The 26,477-nt window shown below is 45.3% G+C and overlaps 2 protein-coding genes and 1 non-coding gene across 4 annotated transcripts in view; all 3 read left to right on the top strand.

Moving 5' to 3' along the window:
* Window positions 1-8,064: 8,064 nt before the first annotated feature.
* On the top strand, window positions 8,065-8,136 carry trnah-gug. The gene has a single exon. It is a non-coding gene; the product is annotated as a tRNA-His (tRNA).
* Window positions 8,137-13,216: 5,080 nt separating this feature from the next.
* Window positions 13,217-22,092, top strand: LOC118936579. 2 transcript variants are annotated; one of them, XM_036958381.1, is made up of 7 exons: window positions 13,217-13,359; window positions 15,060-15,494; window positions 18,049-18,087; window positions 20,056-20,135; window positions 20,260-20,347; window positions 20,883-20,993; window positions 21,552-22,092. In XM_036958381.1, the coding sequence occupies exons 1-7, from the start codon at window positions 13,326-13,328 to the stop codon at window positions 21,821-21,823; spliced, it is 1,059 nt and encodes a 352-aa protein (XP_036814276.1). In that variant the 5' UTR covers window positions 13,217-13,325; the 3' UTR covers window positions 21,824-22,092. The 2 variants fall into 2 exon arrangements, with proteins under 2 accessions (XP_036814276.1, XP_036814277.1); XM_036958382.1 differs by lacking the exon at window positions 18,049-18,087.
* A 2,408-nt stretch (window positions 22,093-24,500) lies between these two features.
* LOC110500913 (FRAS1-related extracellular matrix protein 2) overlaps window positions 24,501-26,477 on the top strand; it is a 52,104-nt gene continuing 50,127 nt past the window's right edge. Inside the window, exon 1 of the mRNA XM_036956530.1 lies at window positions 24,501-25,381. Coding sequence (XP_036812425.1) covers window positions 24,501-25,381 — 881 coding nt within the window. The remainder of the gene's footprint in view (window positions 25,382-26,477) is intronic.

Here is a 26,477-nt window from a genome sequence, read left to right as displayed (position 1 = left end):
ACAGGTAAAACAGATAAAACACACTGAAACAGATAAAACACACTGACAGATAAAACACACTGAAACAGATAAAACACACTGAAACAGGTGAAACTCACTGAAACAGATAAAACACACTGAAACAGGTGAAACTCACTGAAACAGATAAAACACACTGACAGATAAAACACACTGAAACAGATAAAACACACTGAAACAGATAAAACACACTGAAACAGGTGAAACACACTGAAACAGATAAAACACACTGAAACAGGTAAAACACACTGACAGATAAAACACACTGAAACAGATAAAACACACTGAAACAGATAAAACACACTGAAACAGATAAAACACACTGAAACAGATAAAACACACTGAAACAGGTGAAACACACTGAAACAGATAAAACACACTGAAACAGGTAAAACACACTGAAACAGATAAAACACACTGAAACAGGTAAATCACACTGAAACAGGTAAAACAGGTAAAACACACTGAAACAGATAAAACACACTGACAGATAAAACACACTGAAACAGATAAAACACACTGAAACAGGTGAAACTCACTGAAACAGATAAAACACACTGAAACAGGTGAAACTCACTGAAACAGATAAAACACACTGAAACAGATAAAACACACTGACAGATAAAACACACTGAAACAGGTGAAACTCACTGAAACAGATAAAACACACTGAAACAGGTGAAACACACTGAAACAGATAAAACACACTGAAACAGGTGAAACTCACTGAAACAGATAAAACACACTGAAACAGGTGAAACTCACTGAAACAGATAAAACACACTGAAACAGGTGAAACACACTGAAACAGATAAAACACACTGAAACAGGTGAAACTCACTGAAACAGATAAAACACACTGAAACAGGTGAAACTCACTGAAACAGGTAAAACACACTGAAACAGATAAAACACACTGAAACAGATAAAACACACTGAAACAGATAAAACACACTGAAACAGGTTAAACACACTGAAACAGATAAAACACACTGAAACAGATAAACACACTGAAACAGGTGAAACACACTGAAACAGGTAAAACACACTGAAACAGATAAAACACACTGAAACAGGTGAAACACACTGAAACACACTGAAACAGGTGAAACTCACTGAAACAGGTAAAACACACTGACAGATAAAACACACACAGAGAGAATACACACAGAGAGAATACACACAGAGAGAATACACACACAGAAACATACGCAAGTCAGCACTAAACGTGTGTGTCAGCGTGTGTGTATATGTGTGCTAGCTTGCGTGTGTTAGTTTGTGCTGAGTGGGTCCATAGGTGTGTGTGTGTGTGCGTGTGTGTGTGTGTGCGTGTGTAGATAGGTACCTGTGTCTTACCTTAGTGGTGCTCTGCTCCGTATTACTGACCGGTTGATTGATGGACAGAAGTCTCAGGGTGCTCGACACCACAGACCCCGCCCCTCGGACCGGACCACACATAGAAATACAACTACTAGAACTGACATGACTCTCCCCCCATTCACATAATGGCAAAGCTACCATGTACAGTATCTCTATACTATCTGGTACATTTATATCTATGAAAGGTTGGACAAACTGCTGTGTCTGACTGCTATACATTACAGATTTAACATAGATCGTTCTAGAATACTATGGTTGCATCCCAAACAGCATCTCTCCTTATATCAAATCACCCTATTCCCTACGTAGTGCACTACTTTAGACCAGAACCCTATGGAACCCTATTCCCTACATAGTGCACTACTTTAGACCAGAGCCCTATAGAACCCTATTCCCTACGTAGTGCACTACTTTAGACCAGAGCCCTATAGAACCCTATTCCCTACGTAGTGCACTACTTTAGACCAGAGCCCTATAGAACCCTATTCCCTATGTAGTGCACTACTTTAGACCAGAGCCCTATGGAACCCTATTCCCTACGTAGTGCACTACTTTAGACCAGGACCCTATAGAACCCTATTCCCTACGTAGTGCACTACTTTATACCAGGACCCTATAGAACCCTATTCCCTACGTAGTGCACTACTTTAGACCAGGGCCCTATTCCCTACGTAGTGCACTACTTTAGACCAGGGCCCTATTCCCTACGTAGTGCACTACTTTAGACCAGAGCCCTATTCCCTATATAGTGCACTACTTTAGACCAGAACCCTATGGAACCCTATTCCCTACGTAGTGCACTACTTTAGACCAGAGCCCTATTCCCTACGTAGTGCACTACTTTAGACCAGGGCCCTATTCCCTACGTAGTGCACTACTTTAGACCAGGGCCCTATTCCCTACGTAGTGCACTACTTTAGACCAGGGCCCTATTCCCTACGTAGTGCACTACTTTAGACCAGGGCCCTATTCCCTACGTAGTGCACTACTTTAGACCAGGGCCCTATTCCCTACGTAGTGCACTACTTTAGACCAGGGCCCTATTCCTTACGTAGTGCACTACTTTAGACCAGGGCCCTATTCCCTACGTAGTGCACTACTTTAGACCAGAGCCCTATTCCCTATATAGTGCACTACTTTAGACCAGAGCCCTATGGAACCCTATTCCCTACGTAGTGCACTACTTTAGACCAGAGCCCTATAGAACCCTATTCCCTACGTAGTGCACTACTTTAGACCAGAGCCCTATAGAACCCTATTCCCTACGTAGTGCACTACTTTAGACCAGAGCCCTATAGAACCCTATTCCCTACGTAGTGAACTACTTTAGACCAGAGCCCTATAGAACCCTATTCCCTACGTAGTGCACTACTTTAGACCAGAGCCCTGTAGAACCCTATTCCCTACGTAGTGCACTACTTTAGACCAGAGCCCTATAGAACCCTATTCCCTACGTAGTGCACTACTTTAGACCAGGGCCCTATTCCCTACGTAGTGCACTACTTTAGACCAGAGCCCTATAGAACCCTATTCCCTACACAGTGCACTACTTTAGACCAGAGCCCTATTCCCTACGTAGTGCACTACTTTAGACCAGAGCCCTATAGAACCCTATTCCCTATATAGTTCACTACTTTAGACCAGAGCCCTATTCCCTACTTAGTGCACTACTTTAGACCAGAGCCCTGTAGAACCCTATTCCCTATATAGTTCACTACTTTAGACCAGAGCCCTATTCCCTACATAGTGCACTACTTTAGACCAGAGCCCTATAGAACCCTATTCCCTATATAGTTCACTACTTTAGACCAGAACCCTATTCCCTACGTAGTGCACTACTTTAGACCAGAGCCCTGTAGAACCCTATTCCCTACGTAGTGCACTACTTTAGACCAGAGCCCTATAGAACCCTATTCCCTACACAGTGCACTGATTCCGAGCAGAGACCTACTAGACCTACTAGAATAGGGTTCTATAGGGCTCTGTTTAAAAGTAGTGCACTATATAGGGAATAGAGTTCTATAGGGCTCTGGTCTAAAGTAGTGCACTAAATAGGGAATAGGGAGACCCATAGGGTCCTGGTCTAAAGTAGTGCACTATATAGGGATTAGGGAGACCCATAGGGTCCTGGTCTAAAGTAGTGCACTATGTGGTGATTAGGGTGCCATTTGTGACTCCACCTATGTGTCTGTATAGTTAGAACTGTGTGTAGTTAGTTTGTTGTCTGTATAGTTAGAACTGTGTGTAGTTAGTTTGTTGTCTGTATAGATAGAACTGTGTGTAGTTAGTTTGTTGTCTGTATAGTTAGAACTGTGTGTAGTTAGTTTGTTGTCTGTATAGATAGAACTGTGTGTAGTTAGTTTGTTGTCTGTATAGTTAGAACTGTGTGTAGTTAGTTTGTTGTCTGTATAGTTAGAACTGTGTGTAGTTAGTTTGTTGTCTGTATAGTTAGAACTGTGTGTAGTTAGTTTGTTGTCTGTATAGATAGAACTGAGTGTAGTTAGTTTGTTGTCTGTATAGTTAGAACTGTGTGTAGTTAGTTTGTTGTCTGTATAGTTAGAACTGTGTGTAGTTAGTTTGTTGTCTGTATAGTTAGAACTGTGTGTAGTTAGTTTGTTGTCTGTATAGATAGAACTGAGTGTAGTTAGTTTGTTGTCTGTATAGATAGAACCGTTTGTAGTTAGTTTGTTGTCTGTATAGATAGAACTGAGTGTAGTTAGTTTGTTGTCTGTATAGATAGAACTGAGTGTAGTTAGTTTGTTGTCTGTATAGTTAGAACTGTGTGTAGTTAGTTTTTGTCTGTATAGTTAGAACTGTGTGTAGTTAGTTTGTTGTCTGTAGCTGCACAGAAGCGGACGGTAGAAGGTCTATTTAATGTGTTTCTAGGGGATTATTTAAGGGGTCAGACCCCCCTTCTCAAGGATGTGCACCAGCTGAAGACACATCTTCCAGGATCTCTCTCTCTGCCCCCCCATCTCTGCCCCCCCCCCTCTCTCTTTCTTGCTCCACCCCCTCTCTCTCTCTCCTCTCTCTCCCCTCTCTTTCTCTCTTTCTCTCTCTACCCCCACCCTCTCTCCCCTCTTTCTCTACTCTCTCTCTCTCTCTCTCTCTCTCTCTCTCTCTCTCTCTCTCTCTCTCTCCCCTCTCTCTCTCTCCCCTCTTTCTCTCTCCCCTCTTTCTCTCCTCTCTCTCTCTCCCTCTCTCTCCCCTCTTTCTCTCCTCTCTCTCTCTCCCTCTCTCTCCCCTCTTTCTCTCTCCCCTCTCTCTCTCTCCCCTCTTTCTCTCCTCTCTCTCTCTCCCTCTCTCTCCCCTCTTTCTCTCCCCTCTTTCTCTACTCTCTCTCTCTCTCTCTCTCTCTCTCTCTCTCTCTCTCTCCCCTCTCTCTCTCCCCTCTCTCTCTCCCCTCTTTCTCTCTCCCCTCTTTCTCTCCTCTCTCTCCCTCTCTCTCCCCTCTTTCTCTCCTCTCTCTCTCTCCCTCTCTCTCCCCTCTTTCTCTCTCCCCTCTCTCTCTCTCCCCTCTTTCTCCCCTCTTTCTCTCCTCTCTCTCTCTCCCCCCTCTTCTTCTCCTTCTTTCTGTCTTTCTTTCTCTCTCTCTCTGAATTCAAAGGACTTTATTGACATGGGAAACATATGTTAACGTTGCCAAAGTAAGTGAAGTAGATAATAAACAAAAATGAAATAATTAAAATAAAAAGTGAACAGTAAACATTACACTCACAAGGGCCTTGGGGTCGTAGCTTCAACCCCGCAACACACACACTGACCGGTTGATTGATGTGTGTGTAATCTATAGGTGTGTGTGTGTGTGTGTGTCATCTATAGGTGTGTGTAATCTATAGGTGTGTGTGTGTGTGTAATCTATAGGTGTGTGTAATCTATAGGTGTGTGTGTGTGTGTAATCTATAGGTGTGTGTAATCTATAGGGGTGTGTGTAATCTATATGTTTGTGTGTGTGTGTAATCTATAGGTGTGTGTAATCTATAGGTGTGTGTGTGTGTGTAATCTATAGGTGTGTGTAATCTATAGGGGTGTGTGTAATCTATATGTTTGTGTGTGTGTGTAATCTATAGCTGTGTGTGTGTGTGTAATCTATAGGTGTGTGTGTGTGTGTAATCTATAGGTGTGTGTAATCTATAGGGGTGTGTGTAATCTATATGTTTGTGTGTGTGTGTAATCTATAGGTGTGTGTGTGTGTGTGTGTGTGTGTGTGTGTGTGTGTGTGTGTGTGTGTGTGTGTGTGTGTGTGTGTGTGTGTGTGTGTGTGTGTGTGTGTGTGTGTGTGTGTAATCTATAGGTGTGTGTGTGTGTAATCTATAGGTGTGTGTGTGTCTGTGTGTGTAATCTATAGGTGTGTGTGTGTGTGTGTAATCTATAGGTGTGTGTGTGTGTGTAATCTATAGGTGTGTGTGTGTGTAATCTATAGGTGTGTGTGTGTGTGTAACCTATAGGTGTGTGTGTGTGTGTGTGTGTGTGTGTGTGTGTGTGTGTGTGTGTGTGTGTGTGTGTGTGTGTGTGTGTGTGTGTGTGTGTGTGTGTGTGTGTGTGTGTGTGTGTAATCTATAGGTGTTTGTGTGTGTAGTCTATAGGTGTGAGTGTGTGTAATCCATAGGTGTGTGTGTGTGTAATCTATAGATGTGTGTGTGTAATCTATAGATGTGTGTGTGTAATCTATAGGTGTGTGTGTGTGTAATCTATAGGCGTGTTTGTAATCTATAGGTGTGTGTGTCATCTATAGGTGTGTGTGTGTAATCTATAGGTGTGCGTTGTCACGTTCTGACCTTAGTTCCTTTGTTATGTCTTCGTTTTAGTATGGTCAGGGCATGAGTTGGGTGGGTTGTCTATGTTCGTTTTTCTATGTTGTGTTTTGAGTTTGGCCTGGTATGGTTCTCAATCAGAGGCAGGTGTCGTTAGTTGTCTCTGATTGAGAATCACACTTAAGTAGCCTTTTTCCACCTGTGTTTCGTGGGTGTTTGTTTTCTGTTGTGTGTGTGTGTGTGTGTGTGTGTGTGTGTGTGTGTGTGTGTGTGTGTGTGTGCGTGTGTGTGTGTATTTGTGTGTGTAATCTATAGGTGTGTGTGTGTAATCTATAGGTGTGTGTAACCTATAGGTGTGTGTAATCTATAGGTGTGTGTGTGTGTGTAATCTATAGGTGTGTGTGTGTGATCTATAGGTGTGTGTGTGTGTGTGTGTGTGTGTGTGTGTGTGTGTGTGTGTGTAATCTATAGGTGTGTGTGTGTGTGTGTGTGTAATCTATAGGTGTGTGTGTGTGTAATCTATAGGTGTGTGTGTGTGTAATCTATAGGTGTGTGTGTGTGTGTGTGTAATCTATAGGTGTGTGTGTGTGTGTAATTTATAGGTTTGTGTGTGTGTGTATGTGTGTGTGTGTGTGATCTATAGGTATGTGTGTAATCTATAGGTGTGTGTGTGTGTGTGTGTGTGTAATTTATAGGTGTGTGTAATCTATAGATGTGTGTGTAATCTATAGGTTTGTGTGTGTGTGTGTGTGTGTGTGTGTGTGTGTGTGTGTGTGTGTGTGTGTGTGTGTGTGTGTGTGTGTGTAATCTATAGTTGTCTGTGTGTAATCTATAGGTTTGTGTGTGTGTGTGTGTGTGTGTGTGTGTGTGTGTGTGTGTGTGTGTGTGTGTGTGTGTGTGTGTGTGTGTAATCTATAGGTGTGTGTGTAATCTATAGATGTGTGTGTGTGTGTGTGTGTGTGTGTGTGTGTGTGTGTGTGTGTGTGTGTGTGTGTGTGTGTGTGTGTGTGTGTGTAATCTATAGTTGTCTGTGTGTAATCTATAGGTTTGTGTGTGTGTGTGTGTGTGTGTGTGTGTGTGTGTGTGTGTGTGTGTGTGTGTGTAATTTATAGGTTTGTGTTTCTTGTTTATGGCACAAATGGTTTTGCATGACTGTTAGCATAGCTAGCTAGTTAACTAATTTGACAAGAGATGCGAAAAGGCTAGTCTGGACCCAATTCAGGTTAATAGTTTATTTTTATTTTTATGTAAACCAGCATGGGATCAGCCAGCTGCAGCTTCCCGCATGCGCGATTCATTTGCAGTCTGGACGCGGAGGGGTGAACATCTCCTGCTCTGACTGCAGCTGGGAGGGACTGCTGCGCGAGGACTGGGCCGCCTGTGAGTGCTCTGAGAGGGGGGTGGGGCCCATGGCAGCACCCGCTGGCTCGTTGAGAAGAGTAAGAACGATACGTGCTTTCACGTCAGTCTCCAAAAGTCTCCAATAACACCAGAAAAAAGTCGCTAGATTTGTCGCTAATCGCTTCTTTGAAAATGTGTTGCTAGTGGGGTCTGAAATACTCGCTAAATAAAGTCGCTAAGTCGCTAAGTCGCTAAGTCGCTAAGTCGCTAAGTTGGCAACACTGCTGTCATCGGATACTTCTTTTGCATATTGCTACTAGTGCACGTTGTTTGAATGTTAAATGACGAGACAGAGCCTTAAGTTGGTGGTCTGTCTGTCTACCAAAATGTTGGTCTGTCTGTCTGCCATAAGGTTGGTCAGGTATCTCAAGCACCCCGGTAAAACACAAGAGTTGCAGTAGTGAACATTTACCAACAGATGGCATCACTGTGCCATCTGACACCCATAACACACGTCACCATGAATGAAAATCCCCTGCTCTCCCTTTGCTCCTGTGAGCCCTGGGAGCTCGCCGTGATCGTATAGTGGTTAGTACTCTGCGTTGTGGCCGCAGCAACCCCGGTTCGAATCCGGGTCACGGCATTGCCGTACACAATGTCACGGCATATGGGTCGTTTTGAATGAATAGAGTAGCTAAATTACATTTCAGAAATGATTGTAAATGTCACATCTTGTTAAGCATGACAAGGCAGCACCCACTAACATCAAAATCATCTCAAAACAGTGTGCCACATTTATAGACCTCAGCTGTAGAATGTGATCTAAGTCTCCAACAACGTGTGACAAATCAGTGTGGTATCATCCTGTGTTGAGCAGAGTGGTACAATGACCTGAGTCAGTTTGGTGAGCAGTGACTAGCTACAGCAAAACAGCCTCTGTTGTCTCGTGTTGGAGTAGCATGGCAAATGGCGACCCATAGTAAGATGGTGTGTTGTGTTGATCTAGCATGGTTAGTGGAGACCCCCGGTAAGATGGTGTGTTGGTGTAACCAGTGTGATACGGCTAGCTAGTTAGCGGGGTGTGCACTAATAGCGTTTCAATCGGTGACGTCACTCGCTCTGAGACTTGGAGTAGTTGTTTCCCTTGCTTTACAAGAGGCGCGGCTTTTGTGGAGCAATAGGTAACAATGCTTTGTGGGAGGCAGTTGTTGATGTGTGCAGAGGGTCCCTGATTCGAGCCCAGGTAGGGGCGAGGAGAGGGAAGGAAGCAACACTGTGACATTGACATGGAGAGAGGAGATTCGAAGTAGCTAAACATGCAGCAATTTAATATTTATTTCAACAATGCGACCAGTTAAAACAACCAGAAAGACCAAGACATCGTAGTAAGGTAATATAACTTACTGTGTGTTAGAAAACCCATGTTTCTTGTTTATGGCACAAATCAAATCCAATTTAGCAAATTTAGGGTTAAAAATAAAAAACAGAAATACCTTATTTACATGAGCTCCACCTGTGGTAAATTCAACTGATTGGAGATGATTAGGAAAGGCACACACCTGTCTATATAAAGGTCCCACAGTTGACAGTGCATGTCAGAGCAAAAACCAAGCCATGAGGTTGAAGGAATTGTCCGTAGAGCTCCGAGACAGGATTGTGTCGAGGCACAGATCTGGGGAAGGGTGACAAAACATTTCTGCAGCATTGAAGGTCCACAAGAACACAGTGGCCTCCATCATTCTTAAATTGAAGATGTTTGGAACCACCAAGACTCTTCCTAGAGCTGGCCGCCCGGCCAAACTGAGCAATCGGGGGAGAAGGTCCTTGGTCAGGTAGGTGATCAAGAACCTGATGCTTACTCTCCAGAGCTTCTGTGAACATGGTTGTCCTTCTGGAAGGTTCTCCCATCTCTGCAGCACTCCACCAATCAGGCCTTTATGGTAGAGTGGCCGCCCGGCCAAACTGGTTACGAAAACATTTATGCTGCATTGAAGGTATTTATGCTACAGTAGTTTATGTGTCGGGGGACTAGGGTCAGTTTGTTATATCTGGAGTACTTCTCCTGTCCTATCCAGTGTCCTGTGTGAATCTAAGTGTGCGTTCTCTAATTCTCTCCTTCTCTCTTTCTTTCTCTCTCTCGGAGGACCTGAGCCCTAGGACCATGCCCCAGGACTACCTGACATGATGACTCCTTGCTGTTCCCAGTCCACCTGACTGTGCTGCTGCTCCAGTTTCAACTGTTCTGCCTTATTATTATTCGACCATGCTGGTCATTTATGAACATTTGAACATCTTGACCATGTTCTGTTATAATCTCCACCCAGCACAGCCAGAAGAGGACTGGCCACCCCTCAGAGCCTGGTTCCTCTCTAGGTTTCTTCCTAGGTTTTGGCCTTTCTAGATAGTTTTTCCTAGCTACCGTGCTTCTACACCTGCATTGCTTGCTGTTTGGGGTTTTAGGCTGGGTTTCTGTACAGCACTTTGAGATATCAGCTGATGTACGAAGGGCTATATAAATACATTTGATTTGATTTGAAGGTCCCCATGAACACAGTGGCCTCCATCATTCTTAAATGGAAGATGTTTGGAACCACCAAGACTATTCCTAGATCTTTCCGCCCGGCCAAACTGAGCAATCGGGGGAGAATGGCCTTGGTCAGGGAGGTGACCAAGATGGTCACTCTGACAGAGCTACAGAGTTCCTCTGTGGAGATGGGAGAACCTTACAGAAAACCATCTCTGCAGCACTCCACCAATCAGGCCTTTATGGTAGAGTGGCAAGACGGAAGCCACTCCTCAGTAAAAGGCACATGACAGCCCTCTTGGAGTTTGCCAAAAGGCATCTAGAGGACTCTCAGACCATGAGAAACAAGATTCTCTGGTCTGATGAAACCAAGATTGAACTCTTCGGCCTGAATGCCAAGTGTCACGTCTGGAGGAAACCTGGCACCATCCCTACGGTGAAGCATGGTGGTGGCAGCATCATGCTGTGGGGATGTTATTCAGCGACAGGGACTGGGAGACTAGTCAGGATAGACGGAAAGATGAACGCAGCAAAGTACAGAGAGATCGTTGATGGAAACCTGCTCCAGAGCGCTCGGGACCTCAGACTGGGGCAAAGGTTCACCTTCCAACAGGACAACGACCCTAAGCACACAGACAAGACAAAGCAGGAGTGGCTTTGGGACAAGTCTCTGAATGTCCTTGAGTGGCCCAGCCAGAACCCAGACTTGAACCCGACAGGTGTGCCAAGCTTGTAGCGTCATACCCAAGAAGACTGGAGGCTGTAATCACTGCCAAAGGTGTTTCAACAAAGTACTGAGTAAAGGGTCTGAATACTTATGTATTATGTTTTTTATAAACTAGTAAAATTGTCTAAAAAACAGTCTTTGCTTCGTCAGTATGGGATATTGTGGTGTCATTATGGTGTATTGTGATGTCATTATGGGGTATTGTGATGTCATTATGGGGTATTGTGTGTAGATTGATGAGGGGGAAAAACGATTACATCCATTTTAGAATAAGGCTGTAACGTGACAAAATGTAGAAAGGTCAAGGGGTCTGAATACTTTCCGAAGGCCCAGTAAGTGTGTGAATGTGTGGACAGTATTGGAATAGGTGGGTATAGCAGGAGTTAGGGTTAGGGTTAGGGTTAGGGTTAGGGTGGGGTTAGGGTTGGGTTAGGGTTAGGGTTAGGGTTAGGGTTAGGGTTGGGGTTAGGGTTAGGGTTGGTGGGTATAGCAGGAGTTATAGTGACCAGTGCAGGGGTTGGGTTAGGGTTGGGTTGGGGTTAGGGTTAGGGTTAGGGTTAGGGTGGGGTTAGGGTTGGGTTAGGGTTAGGGTTAGGGTTAGGGTTAGGGTTAGGGTTGGGGTTAGGGTTAGGGTTGGTGGGTATAGCAGGAGTTATAGTGACCAGTGCAGGGGTTTTGGTTGCAGGGCATTCCGGTCTCTGCCTGCGTCTCAATTGGCACTCTATTCACTATGGGCCCTGGTCTAAAGTAGTGCACTATATAGGGAATAGGGTTCTATAGGGCCCTGGTCTAAAGTAGTGCACTATATAGGGAATAGGGCTCTTAGGGTTTTAAAAGGGGGTTACAGAGTGGGGGAGAGAGAGAGAGTGACAGGGAGAGAGAGAGTGACAGGGAGAGAGAGTGACAGAGAGAGGGAGAGTGACAGAGAGAGAGAGAGAGTGACAGGGAGAGAGAGAGTGACAGGGAGAGAGAGTGACAGAGAGAGGGAGAGTGACAGGGAGAGAGAGTGACAGAGAGAGGGAGAGTGACAGAGAGAGAGAGAGAGTGACAGGGAGAGAGAGTGACAGAGAGAGGGAGAGTGACAGGGAGAGAGAGTGACAGAGAGAGGGAGAGTGACAGGGAGAGAGAGTGACAGAGAGAGGGAGAGTGACAGAGAGAGAGAGAGAGAGAGTGACAGGGAGAGAGAGTGACAGAGAGAGACACATATTTCCCTCAGATTACACAGATCCACAAAGAATGTGAAAACAAACCCAATTCTGATAAACTCTCATATCTACTGGGTGAAATACCACAGTGTTCCATCACAGCAGCAAGATTTGATGTGACCTGATGCCACAAGAAAAGGTGTTGACCTTGCTGCAGTGAAGAACAAACACCATTGTAAATACAACCCATATTTATGTTGATTTATTTTCCCTTTTGTACTTTAACTATTTGCACATCGTTACAACACTGTATATAGACATAATATGACATTTGAAATGTCTTTATTCTTTCTGAACTTCTGTGAGTGTAATATTTACTGTTCATTGTAATACTGAGTGTTTACTGTTAATTTTTATTGTTTATTTCTCTTTTGTTTATTATTTACTTCACTTGCTTTGGCAACGTTAACATATGTTTCCCATGTCAATAAAGCCCTTGAATTGAATTTTGATTGAGAGCAAGAGAGAGAGAGAGAGAGTGACAGAGAGAGAGAGTGACAGAGAGTGACAGAGAGTGACAGAGAGAGACAGAGAGAGAGAGAGAGAGAGAGAGAGAGAGAGAGAGAGCAAGAGAGAGAGAAAGAGACAGAGAGAGAGATAGACAGAGAGAGAGAATGACAGAGAGATAGACAGAGAGAGTGACATAGAGTGACAGAGAGAGAGAGAGAGAGTGACAGAGAGAGAGAGTGTCAGAGAGTGTCAGAGAGAGAGAGTGACAGAGAGTGACAGAGAGAGAGTGACAGAGAGAGAGAGAGAGAGTGTCAGAGAGAGAGAGTGACAGAGAGAGTGTCAGAGAGAGAGAGAGAGTGTCAGAGAGAGAGAGAGTGTCAGAGAGAGAGAGTGAGTGTCAGAGAGAGAGAGAGAGAGTGTCAGAGAGAGAGAGAGTGAGTGTCAGAGAGAGAGAGATTGTCAGAGAGAGAGAGAGAGAGAGTGTCAGAGAGAGAGAGAGAGAGAGAGTGTCAGAGTGCTCAGCATCCTGTCAGAGGACCAGGGCTGCATCTCAATAGTCTGAAGCAGCTTCATCTCCTCATCTCCTTTCCTCATTTCCTCTTTTCATCTCCTCTCTTCTCCTCTAATTTCTCTCCTTTATGAACCCACTGGGCAGATGAAACCATACATTTGCAAGCATCCTGTAAAATATATTGTTTTCAGCACGTTGATTCTGAGTCAGGAGGATTCAGTGCAGAGGAAGGAGAGGAGACGAGGGGAGGAAGTCACTTTTACACGGTTGAGAGACAGCCCAGCTGTTTGTGGTCTGTGACTCAGTTCCTGTCAGAGAGACACTGAAGAAGAGAAAAAAGACTTTCTTGTTTTCACGTGTGACGGACCTACCTCAACCCTTCAGATGCAGACGGAACTATTGATAAATCAACAACATGGCATCGATCTTCATTCCCCTTTATATCCTGGGTGAGTTTATCAGTTGTTTATGGTTCAACAGCACCTTTCTCTCTCTGTTATCACTCTCTCTCTCTCTCTGTTATCACTCTCACTCTCTGTTATCTCTCTCTCTCTGTTATCACTCTCACTCTCTGTTATCTCTCTCTCTGTTATCACTCTCCTTCCATACCCTTCAGTTAATGTTGCCTAATACGCTATATATACAAAAGTATGTGGACACCCCTTCAAATGAGTGGATTTGGCTATTTTAGCCACACCCGTTGCTGACAGGTGTATAAAATTGAGCACGCCGCCATGCAATCTCCATAGACAAACGTTGGCAGTAGAATGGGCCTTACTGAAGAGCTCAGTGACTTTCAACGTGGCACCGTCATAGGATGCCACCTTTCCAACAAGTCAGTTTGTCAAATGTCTACCCTGCTAGAGCTGCCCCGGTCAACTGTAAGTGCTGTTATTGTGAAGTGGAAATGTCTAGGAGCAACAACGGCTCAGCCACGAAGTGGTAGGCCACACAAGCTCACAGAACAGGTCTGCTGAGGGCTGAACCGCTTAGGTGGTAAAAATAATTTGTCCTCAGTTGCAACACTCACTACCAAGTTCCTAACTGCCTCTGGAAGCAACGTCAGCACAAGAACTGTTAGTCGGGAGCTTCATGAAATGGGTTTCCATGGCTGAGCAGCCGCACACAAGCCTAAGATCACCATTCGCAATGCCAAGCGTCGGCTGGAGTGGTGTAAAGCTCGCCGCCATTGGACTCAGGAGGAGTGGAAACGCTTCACCATCTGGCCTACAGATGAATCTGGGTTTGGCGAATGCCAGGAGAACCTGCCTGCCCGAATGCGTCGTGTCAAACTGTAAAGTTTGGTGGAGGTGGAATAATGGTCTGGGGCTGTTTTTCATGGTTCAGGCCCCTTAGTTCCAGTGATGGGAAATCTTAACACTACAGCACACAATGACATTCTAGACTATTCTGTGCTCTCAACTTTGTGGCAACAGTTTGGGGAAGGCCCTTTCCTGTTTCAGCATGACAATGCCCCCGTGCACAAAGTGAGGAACATACAGAAATGGTTTGTCGAGATCGGTGTGGAAGAACTTGACAGGCCTGCACAGAGCCCTGACCTCAACCCCATCGAACACCTTTGGGATGAACTGGAACACCGACTGCGAGCCAGGCCTAATCGCCCAACATCAGTGCCCGACCTCACTAATGCTCTTGTGGCTGAATGGAAGCAAGTCCCCACAGCAATGATCCTACATCTAGTGGAAAGCCTTCCCAGAAGAGTGGAGGCTGTTATAGCAGCAATGATCCTACATCTAGTGGAAAGCCTTCCCAGAAGAGTGGAGGCTGTTATAGCAGCAATGTTCCAACATCTAGTGGAAAGCCTTCCCAGAAGAGTGGAGGCTGTTATAGCAGCAATGTTCCTACATCTAGTGGAAAGCCTTCCCAGAAGAGTGGAGGCTGTTATAGCAGCAATGTTCCAACATCTAGTGGAAAGCCTTCCCAGAAGAGTGGAGGCTGTTATAGCAGCAAAGGGGGGACCAGCTCCATATTAATGCCCATGATTTTCGAATGAGATGTTCAACAAGCAGGTGTCCACATACTTTTGTAACTAATAGATGAACACACACACACACACACGAGACTTTTGATCATGTCGTGTGTGTGTTTAGTCGGTATTTGTGAGAATGAATGTTTTCCTCTCTTCTAGGTGTGGTTCTGATCCTCCACATAGTCAAAGCAGACGAAAAAACAGGGCCCAACAAGGATGACCCCATCCCCGCTACCACCCTTACTATCATCCCCACTACCACCCTTACTACCACCCTTACTGCCACCCTTACTACCACCCTTACTACCACCCTTACTACCACTCCTGCTCATACCCCCTCAGCCAATCAGAACAGTCCTACAGTTACTACCCTGGTCCAGCCAGACAACCGTGACGCTAACCTTACCAACAACATCACCGTCGGTAGAGATGGCAACCAATCCCAAGACCAGAACGGAGATGGGGATATTGGAACCTTGTTGGACGACGTGACAACGTTTGCCATGGAAACGATGTCGTCGGAGGCGACTACCAGCCAATCTGAGGAATCTGAGGAAGTGGATGAGAAGAATACCATAACGACATCATCACCGGGTAACGTAACGGACAATTTGTGTGTGTGTGTCTGTGTCTGTGTGTGTGTGTGTGTGTGTGTGTGTGTGTGTGTGTGTGTGTCTGTGTCTGTGTGTGTGTGTGTCTGTGTGTGTGTGTATGTTTGTGGTGTGTGTGTGTGTGTGTGTGTGTGTGTGTGTGTGTGTGTGTGTGTGTGTGTGTGTGTGTGTGTGTGTGTGCCCGCGTGCGTGAGCTGGGGCCGAGAGTCCTGTAGCTAGCTAGCTGCATGTCAGTCTTCCTGTGCATGTAACCACAGCCGTTACGCCTGAGCTCACACACACTGAGCTAGCTGGCTCCCATCTGCCACAGGAAAGACAGACCACTAGGCCGTTAGAAGTGTTTTCTAAACTTGGGTCCCTTTTTGAAAAATAACAAAATTACATTATCAATCTACACGAAATAGCCAATAATTACAAAGCAAAAACAGTTTTTTTGACCTTTTGCTAATTTATTTTTAAAAAATTAAAACTTACATAGTGTGAATACTTTCTGAATATATACAGTGCCTTGCGAAAGTATTCGGCCCCCTTGAACTTTGCGACCTTAATATATATATATATTACTCATCTCATATATACAGTGGGGCAAAAAAGTATTTAGTCAGCCGCCAATTGTGCAAGTTCTCCCACTTAAAAAGATGAGAAAGGCCTGTAATTTTCATCATAGGTACACTTCAACTATGACAGACAAAATTATTATTTTTTTCTCCAGAAAATCACATTGTAGGATTTTTAATGAATTTATTTGCAAATTATGGTGGATGTTCAATAACAAAAGTTTATCTCAATACTTTGTTATATACCCTTTGTTGGCAATGACAGAGGCCAAACGTTTTCTGTAAGTCTTCACAAGGTTTTCACACACTGTTGCTGGTATTTTGGCCCATTCCTCCATGCAGATCTCCTCTAGAGAAGTGATGTTTTGGGGCTGTTGCTGGGCAACTCGGACTTTCAACTCCCTCCAAAGATTTTCTATGGGGTTGAGATGTGGAGACTGGCTAGGCCACTCCAGGACCTTGAAATGCTTCTTACGAAGCCACTCCTTCGTTGTCCGGACGGTGTGTTTGGGATCATTGTCATGCTGAAAGACCCAGCCACGTTTCATTTTCAATGCCCTTGCTGATGGAAGGAGGTTTTCACTCAAAATCTCACGATACATGGCCCCATTCATTCTTTCCTTTACACGGATCAGTCGTCCTGGTCCCTTTGCAGAAAAACAGCCCCAAGGCATGATGTTTCCACCCCCATGCTTCACAGAAGGAATGGTGTTCTTTGGATGCAACTCAGCATTCTTTGTCCTCCAAACACGATGAGATGAGTTTTTACCAAAAAGTTATATTTTGGTTTCATCTGACCATATGACATTCTCCCAATCTTCTTCTGGATCATCCAAATGCTCTCTAGCAAACTTCAGACGGGCCTGGACATGTACTGGCATAAGCAGGGGGACACATCTGGCACTGCAGGATTTGAGTCCCTGGCGGCGTAGTGTGTTACTGATGGTAGGTTTTGTTACTTTGGTCCCAGCTATCTGCAGGTCATTCACTAGGTCCCCCGTGTGGTTCTGGGATTTTTGCTCACCGTTCTTGTGATCATTTTGACCCCACGGGGTGAGATCTTGCGTGGAGCCCCAGATCGAGGGAGATTATCAGTGGTCTTGTATGTCTTCCATTTCCTAATAATTGCTCCCACAGTTGATTTTTTCAAACCAAGCTGCTTACCTATTGCAGATTCAGTCTTCCCAGCCTGGTGCAGGTCTACAATTTTGTTTCTGGTGTCCTTTGACAGCTCTTTGGTCTTGGCCATAGTGGAGTTTGGAGTTTGACTGTTTGAGGTTGTGGACAGGTGTCTTTTATACTGATAACAAGTTCAAACAGGTGCCATTAATACAGGTAACGAGTGGAGGACAGAGGAGCCTCTTAAAGAAGAAATAACAGGTCTGTGAGAGCCAGAAATCTTGCTTGTTTGTAGGTGACCAAATACTTATTTTCCACCATAATTTGCAAATTAATTAATTAAAAATCCTACAATTTGATTTTCTGGATTTTTTTTCTCATTTTGTCTGTCATAGTTGAAGTGTACCTATGATGAAAATTACAGGCCTCTCTCATCTTTTTTAAGTGGGAGAACTTGCCCAATTGGTGGCTGACTAAATACTTTTTTGCTCCACTGTATATATATATATGATATGGATATATTGCCATTTAATGGATATAAACTGGGTGGTTCGAGCCCTGAATGCTGATTGGCTGACAGCCTTGGTATATCAGACCGTATACCACGGGTATGACAAAACATTTATTTTTACTGCTCTAATTAGGTTGGTAACCAGTTTATAATATCAATAAGGCTCCTCGGGGGGTTTGTGGTATACGGCCAATATACCACGGCTAAGGGGCTGTATCCAGGCGTGGCGTCGGGCCTAAGAACAGCCCTTAGCCGTGGTATATTGGCCATATACCACACCCCCTCTGGCTTATATGAGTGTTTCTGTGTTTGATGTTGATGTTGATGGTTGACGTTTGATGTTGTTTCAGTGCTGATAGAATCTACTAGAGGAGGCAGTGCCACAGCAGGTACCATCAATATGATCAATGTACCAGTCACACCTACTCATTCAAGGGTTTTTCTTAATTTGTTACTATTTTATACTTTGTAATATAATAAGACATCAAAACTATGGAATCATGTACCAAAAAAAGTGTTAAACAAATGAAAATATATTTGAGATTTTTGATTTTTCAAAGTAGCCACTCTTTGCCTTGATGACAGGTTTGCGCACTCTTGGCATTCTCTCAACCAGCTTCACCTGGCATGCTTTTCCAACAATCTTGAAGGAGTTTCCACATATGCTGAGCACTTGTTGGCTGCTTTTCCTTCACTCTGCAGTCCAACTCATCCCAAACCATCTCAATTGGGTTCAGGTCGGGTGATTGTGGAGGCCAGGTCATCTGATGCAGCACTCCATCACTCTCCTTCTTGGTCAAATAGCCCTTACACAGCCTGGAGGTGTGTTGGGTCATTGTCCTGTTGAAAAACAAATGATAGCCACACTAAGCACAAACCAGATGGCATGGTGTATCACTGCAGAATGTTGTGGTAGTCATGCTGGTTAAGTGTGCCTTGAATTATAAATAAATCACAGACAGTGTCACCAGCAAAGCACCCCTACACCATCACACCTCCTCTTCCATGCTTCACGGTGGGAACTACACATGCAGAGATCATCCGTTCACCTACTCTGCGTCTCACAAAGACACGACGGTTAGAGCCAAAAATCTCAAATTAGGTCTCATTAGGACTCAAAGATCTCAGATTTCCACCAATCTAATGTCCATTGCTCGTGTTTCTGCCCAAGCAAATCTCTTCTTCTTATTGGTGTCTTTTAGTTGTGGTTTCTTTGCAGCAATTCGACCATGAAGACCTGATTCACACTGTCTCCTCTAAACATTTGATGTTGAGATGTGTCTGTTACTTGAACTCTGTGAAGCATTTATTTGGATTGCAATCTGAGGCTGGTAACTCTAATGAACTTATCCTCTGCAGCAGAGGTAACTCTGGGTCTTCCTTTCCTGTGGCGGTCCTCATGAGAGCCAGTTTCATCATAGCACATGATGGTTTTTGCGACTGCACTTGAAGAAACTTTCAAAGTTCTTGAAATGTTCCGTATTGACTGACCTTCATGTCTTAAAGTAATGATGGACTGTCGTTTCTCTTTGCTTATTTGAGCTGTTCTTGCCATAATATGGACTTGGTATTTTACCAAGTAGGGCTATCTTCTGTACACACCCCTACCTTGTCACAACAGAACTGATTGGCTCAAACGCATTAAGAAGGAAAGAAATTCCACAAATTAACTTTTAACAAGGCACACCTGTTAATTGAAATGCATTCCAGGTGACTACCTAATGAAGCTGGTTGAGAGAAGACCAAGAGTGTGCAAAGCTGTCATCATGCAAAGGGTGGCTATTTTGAATAATTTTTTGGTTACTACATGATTCCACATGTGTTATTTCATAGTGTTGATGTCTACAATGTAGAAAATAGTAAAAATAAAGAAAAACTCCTGGAGTAGGAGTGCATTCCAGGTGACTACCTAATGAAGCTGGTAGGAGTGTCCAAACTTCTGACTGGTACTGTAAATGTTTATACATTTTTACGCTTATTTGAAATTGGAATGAACTGCAACACTATTTACCCTCCCTCCCTCCCTCCCTCCCTCCCTCCCTCCCTCCCTCCCTCCCTCCCTCCCTCTCTCTCTCTCTCTCTCTCTCTCTCTCTCTCTCTCTCTCTCCCTCCCTCCCTCCCTCCCTCCCTCCCTCTCTCTCTCTCTCTCTCTCCCTCCCTCCCTCCCTCCCTCCCTCCTTCCTTCCTTCCTTCCTTCCCTCCCTCCCTCCCTCCCTCCCTCCCTCCCTCCCTCCCTCCCTCCCTCCCTCCCTCCCTCCCTCCCTCCCTCCCTCCTCTCTCTCTCTCTCCCCCTCTCCCCCTCCCTCCCTCCCTCCCTCCCCCCCTCTCTCTCCCTCCCCCATCTCTCTCTCCTGTAGGCTATGTAATCCTGATTCTCATATTGTTAGTCATTGTGTGTCTGGTGGTGGTTCTCTATATCCTGAGGAAGAAGTCAAGGGTGAGGCATTTAACAACAAGTACTTGCGATCTTGTTACTATACTGCTAGAATGTATGTCTGGGAAAATCATGGTCAGAAAACCCTATTAAACTCTTTTGTTATTTGTTTATATTTCTCCAACAGAAGTATTCGTTTGACCTGCACCTTGCGGGATACGACCACGACACCCCACTCACCTGCATGGAACAAGCCGGAACCTTCGAACCCAATGGTAACCATGGTGACTTACCTGTCTGTCTGTCTATTTTTGAATTTGATGATGGCTCTGCTGTAAGTGTGTGTTGATGATGGCTCTGCTGTAAGTGTGTGTTGATGATGGCTCTGCTGTAAGTGTGTGTTGATGATGGCTCTGCTGTAAGTGTGTGTTGATGATGGCTCTGCTGTAAGTGTGTGTTGATGATGGCTCTGCTGTAAGTGTGTGTTGATGATGGCTCTGCTGTAAGTGTGTGTTGATGATGGCTCTGCTGTAAGTGTGTGTTGATGATGGCTCTGCTGTAAGTGTGTGTCGATGATGGCTCTGCTGTAAGTGTGTGTTGATGATGGCTCTGCTGTAAGTGTGTGTCGATGATGGCTCTGCTGTAAGTGTGTGTTGATGATGGCTCTGCTGTAAGTGTGTGTTGATGATGGCTCTGCTGTAAGTGTGTGTTGATGATGGCTCTGCTGTAAGTGTGTGTTGATGATGGCTCTGCTGTAAGTGTGTGTTGATGATGGCTCTGCTGTAAGTGTGTGTTGTATTGTGTTTCCAGAGAAAGCTGGAGGTTTTGAGTACGTGATAGAGGGTGGTGGTGATGACCACCAGGCTATGAGCCCTGTAGCCAATGGCTCAGCTGGGGAGGCGGGGTCCACTGGAGAGAACGGTAAGGATAGATTACTCTCTGTCTCTCTCTCTGTCTGTCTCTCTGTCTCTCTGTCTCTCTGTCTGTCTGTCTCTCTGTCTCTCTGTCTCTCTGTCTCTCTGTCTCTCTCTCTCTGTCTCTCTCTCTCTCTGTCTGTCTCTCTGTCTCTCTCTGTCTCTCTCTGTCTCTCTCTCTCTCTCTGTCTCTCTGTCTCTCTGTCTCTCTGTCTCTCTGTCTCTCTCTGTCTCTCTCTCTCTCTCTGTCTCTCTGTCTCTCTGTCTCTCTCTGTCTCTCTCTGTCTCTCTCTGTCTCTGTCTCTCTCTCTCTGTCTCTCTGTATCTCTGTCTCTCTGTCTCTCTCTCTCTCTCTCTCTTCCTAAGAGGTCCTTTGGGGAGGAGGTAGGATGGACAATATTCAGTCAAACCTATCCTGATAAAAAGTAAAAACGTGAGTAAGATCGATATCGCTCTCTCTCATCCTCCCCTCTCTCTCTCTCTGTCTCTCATCCTCCCCTCTCTCTCTCTCTCCTCTCTCTCTCGCTCTCACTCCTTTTTCTCTCTCATCTCTCTCTAACAAAAGGAGAGAAGCAGGGTCATGGTGATAGTGATGGTGATGGCGACAGCTTCGACAACTTCTGTGACTGTGCGATCACTCTGACTCCGCCCTTAAAGAGGGTGGGCTTTAGCCTGGACCTGGACCTGAGTGACAAGCAGTCGGACAAATCGGACAACGGGGAGCAGAATGGGAACAACAACAACGTTGCCATGGGGATGACCCCTGAGCCTCCAGGCCTGACCTTTGACCCTGTAGGTTCAGGTGACGTCTTCATTGAAGTCAACCTGGATATATAGAAGACACATACAGTGTTGTGAAATGGTAATGTTCTGTTGTGGTTGATTTAGAGATTAATGTAAAAAGCTTCAAATAACTTTTACTTCCCAATTTTTTATATTTTTTACGTTTTTCATTCCGTATGTTTTTTTAGTATTTCAAGATAAAAACTAATGTTTATTGTTTTTTTGTTATTCATTTGAATAATGTTTTGCGCATGATAATAATCGCAGGAGATGATGCCAAGTCACACGGTGATTGTTTTTGGAATAAAACATACTTTACAGAATTCTAGGCGTTGTGTCTTGATGTAATGTGTTTGGGTAATGTGTGGAGAGGTAATGTGTGGAGAGGTAATGTGTAGAGAGGTAATGTGTGGAGAGGTAATTCGTGGAGAGGTAATGTGTGGAGAGGTCATGTGTGGAGAGGTCATGTGTGGAGAGGTAATGTGTGGAGAGGTCATGTGTGGAGAGGTCATGTGTGGAGAGGTCATGTGTGGAGAGGTAATGTGTGGAGAGGTAATGTGTGGAGAGGTCATGTGTGGAGAGGTAATGTGTGGAGAGCTCATGTGTGGAGAGGTAATGTGTGGAGAGGTCATGTGTGGAGAGGTAATGTGTGGAGAGGTAATGTGTGGAGAGGTAGTGTGTGGAAAGGTAATGTGTGGAAAGGTAATGTGTGGAGAGGTCATGTGTGGAGAGGTAATGTGTGGAGAGGTAGTGTGTGGAGAGGTAATGTGTAGAGAGATAATCTGTGGAGAGGTAATGTGTGGAGAGGTAATGTGTGGAGAGATAATCTGTGGAGAGGTAATGTGTGGAAAGGTAATGTGTGGAGAGGTAATGTGTGGAGAGGTAATGTGTGGAAAGGTAATGTGTGGAAAGGTAATGTGTGGAGAGGTAGTGTGTGGAGAGGTAATGTGTGGAGAGATAATCTGTGGAGAGGTAATGTGTGGAGAGGTAATGTGTGGAGAGATAATCTGTGGAGAGGTAATGTGTGGAGAGGTAGTGTGTGGAAAGGTAATGTGTGGAAAGGTAATGTGTGGAGAGGTAATGTGTGGAGAGGTAATCTGTGGAGAGGTAATGTGTGGAGAGGTAACGTGTCTAGAGGTAATGTGTGGAGAGGTAATCTGTGGAGAGGTAACGTGTCTAGAGGTAATCTGTGGAGAGGTAATGTGTGGAGAGGTAATGTGTAGAGAGGTAATCTGTGGAGAGGTAATGTGTGGAGAGGTAATGTGTGGAGAGGTAATCTGTGGAGAGGTAACGTGTCTAGAGGTAATCTGTGGAGAAGTAATGTGTGGAGAGGTAATCTGTGGAGAGGTAATCTGTGGAGAGGTACTCTGTGGAGAGGTAATCTGTGGAGAGGTAACGTGTCTAGAGGTAATCTGTGGAGAAGTAATCTGTGGAGAGGGAATGTGTGGAGAGGTAATGTGTGGAGAGGTAATCTGTGGAGAGGTAACGTGTCTAGAGGTAATCTGTGGAGAAGTAATCTGTGGAGAGGGAATGTGTGGAGAGGTAATGTGTGGAGAGGTAATCTGTGGAGAGGTAACGTGTATAGAGGTAATCTGTGGAGAGGTAATGTGTGGAGAGGTAATCTGTGGAGAGGTAATGTGTGGAGAGATAATGTGTGGAGAGGTATTCTGTGGAGAGGTAATGTGTGGAGAGGTAATCTGTGGAGAGGTAATGTGTGGATAGGTAATGTGTGGAGAGGTAATCTGTGGAGAGGTAATGTGTGGAGAGGTAATGTGTGGAGAGTAAATGTGTGGAGAGGTAATGTGTGGAGAGGTAACGTGTGGAGAGGTAATCTGTGGAGAGGTCATCTGTGGAGAGGTAATGTGTAGAGAGGTAATATGTGGAGAGGCAATCTGTGGAGAGGTAATCTGTGGAGAGGTAATGTGTGGAGAGGTAATGTGTGGAGAGGTAATCTGTGGAGAGGTAATGTGTGGAGAGGTCATGTGTGGAGAGGTCATGTGTGGAGAGGTAATGTGTGGAGAGGTAATGTGTGGAGAGGTAATGTGTGGAGAGGTAATCTGTGGAAAGGTAATGTGTGGAGAGGTAATCTGTGGAGAGGTAACGTGTCTAGAGGTAATCTGTGGAGAGGTAATGTGTGGAGAGATAATGTGTGGAGAGGTAATGTGTGGAGAGGTAATGTGTGGAGAGGTAATCTGTGGAGAGGTAATGTGTGGAGAGGTAATCTGTGGAGAGGTAACGTGTCTAGAGGTAATCTGTGGAGAGGTAATGTGTGGAGAGATAATGTGTAGAGAGGTAATCTGTGGAGAGGTCATGTGTAGAGAGGTCATGTGTAGAGAGGTAATGTGTGGAGAGGTAATGTGTGGAGAGGTCATGTGTGGAGAGGTAATCTGTGGAGAGGTAATCTGTGGAGAGGTAATGTGATGAGAGGTAATGTGTGGAGAGGTAATGTCTGGAGAGGTATTTGTTCTAAGGGGGTTTTACTCAGTTTGGTGGGAGTGACTTTGGAGTGCCTTCCGCCCCCCTCGGTAAATGTTTGTAGAGTGAGGGAGGGGTGTGAGAAAAAAGTCTGCATGGAGAGAGGGTTGGAGGGAGAGAGAAGGGTCTGTAAAAGAGCGAGATATGAGGAGTGGGTTTGGGAAAGGGAGGCAGAGGAGGGTCTCAGAGGAGGGTCTCGGTATATAAAGGGCCTCCAGCAGCCACAGTCCTGACAGACAGAGAGAAAGCGAACACTATGGCTACAACAACGGCAGGAGAAGAGCTGGATCCTGAGTCCAGCCCTGGACGTCAACACCGACACCAAACAACACCGGCCAAACAGAAACGGCAACCTCTGATATATCTCTGTATCTCTCTCATTCTGGATCTCTGTTTTCCGTCTGTAGAAGGGACCAACTGGCACCATTACCACCATGACCCCCGACCCCAGCCAGGGTCCATCATCCTGGGCAACAGAGGGCTGAAGGTCCCCCGGGGGAGTTGGGCCTACCTGGATCCTCTCTGTGACCTGGTGACCAGAGTCCTTCCAGGCGACTCCTGCTACGTCACGGTCTTCGACTATGACCGCGCTGTCATACCGGGAACACTCACCCCAAAGAAGTTCCCGTGCGCGTTCGAGAAAGGCCAGGTGAAGTACATGCATTTCGGGTCAAAGGTCATTACCAGGGATACGGTGAGGTTACAGGTGAGGTATGACACGCAGACGGACACGCTGGTTATACCGCTGACCTTAGAGGTCGAGGCGACCGCGAACGGTCGAGAGGTCGTGACCACGAACACTCCGCTGGTCGTGAGCGAGCTGGACGGGATCTCTAGCGCCATCAATGGTCAGAGCTTGGGGATTCCATTCAGCGCGGCCGGTTCCTCCGGTTCCGCGTCGCGGTGTAAACTCACCTTGTTGATCGGAACGGGCGGTTTCCCCAGACATGGAACTCTTTTGAATTACGTCACCGACGGTCAACCGACGGACTGCCATGCTTTCCTCAACATGGATGTTCGTTATAAACTCACCGCTGCCTCTGACGCACCTCATATCGACTACATCCCCATGCTAGCAGAGTTACTAGACCAACACGGGAGGGCCACACAGCAGGAGTACTTCCTGATCACAGTCAGGTTTGCATTGTTTGTGTTTTCTAACTTTGTCTTTGGGTACTATATAGAGGATTGGGTACTATGAAGAGAATAGGGTGCTATGTGGAGAATAGGGTACTATGTAGAGAATATGATATTTTATAGAGAATATGGTGCTATGTAGAGAATAGGGTACAATATAGAGATTAGGGTACTATGTAGAGAATAGGGTACAATATAGAGATTAGGGTACTATGTAGAGAATAAGGTGCTATGTAGGGAATAGGGTACAATATAGAGAATATGATATTTTATAGAGAATATGGTGCTATGTAGAGAATAAGGTACAATATAGAGATTAGGGTACTATGTAGAGAATAGGGTACAATATAGAGATTAGGGTACTATGTAGAGAATAGGGTACTATGTAGAGAATAGGGAACTACGTAGAGAACAGGGTACTACGTAGAAAACAGGGTGTTATGTAGAGAACAGGGTGTCATGTAGAGAATAGTCCAGTCCTTTGTCATTAGATGCTACAGTTTTGACCCACTGTATCTGGTTTTGACCCACTGTATCTGGTTTTGCCCCACTGTCTCTGGTTTTGCCCCACTGTCTCTGGTTTTGCCCCTCTGTCTCTGGTTTTGCCCCACTGTCTCTGGTTTTGACCCACTGTCTCTGGTTTTGACCCACTGTCTCTGGTTTTGCCCCACTGTCTCTGGTTTTGCCCCACTGTATCTGGTTTTGACCCACTGTATCTGGTTTTGCCCCACTGTATCTGGTTTTGCCCCACTGTATCTGGTTTTGCCCCACTGTATCTGGTTTTGCCCCACTGTCTCTGGTTTTGCCCCACTGTCTCTGGTTTTGCCCCACTGTCTCTGGTTTTGCCCCACTGTCTCTGGTTTTGACCCACTGTCTCTGGTTTTGCCCCACTGTCTCTGGTTTTGCCCCACTGTCTCTGGTTTTGACCCACTGTCTCTGGTTTTGCCCCACTGTCTCTGGTTTTGCCCCACTGTCTCTGGTTTTGCCCCACTGTCTCTGGTTTTGCCCCTCTGTCTCTGGTTTTGCCTCACTGTCTCTGGTTTTGACCCACTGTCTCTGGTTTTGCCCCACTGTCTCTGGTTTTGACCCACTGTAT

The sequence above is a fragment of the Oncorhynchus mykiss genome, chromosome 21 (genome assembly GCF_013265735.2).
Source record: "Oncorhynchus mykiss isolate Arlee chromosome 21, USDA_OmykA_1.1, whole genome shotgun sequence".
In the NCBI taxonomy this organism is placed as follows: Eukaryota; Metazoa; Chordata; class Actinopteri; order Salmoniformes; family Salmonidae; genus Oncorhynchus; species Oncorhynchus mykiss.
This window is presented reverse-complemented; position numbering and strand designations above follow the sequence as displayed.

Bases quoted from the DNA above. Each gene is read 5' to 3' on its own strand.
- LOC118936579 (XM_036958381.1), top strand. From the start codon at position 13,326: ATGGCATCGATCTTCATTCCCCTTTATATCCTGG. The intron at 18,088-20,055 runs GTACCATCAATA...TCTCTCCTGTAG, and splicing joins AGGAGGCAGTGCCACAGCAG to GCTATGTAATCCTGATTCTC. The intron at 20,994-21,551 runs GTAAGGATAGAT...CTCTAACAAAAG, and splicing joins GGGGTCCACTGGAGAGAACG to GAGAGAAGCAGGGTCATGGT.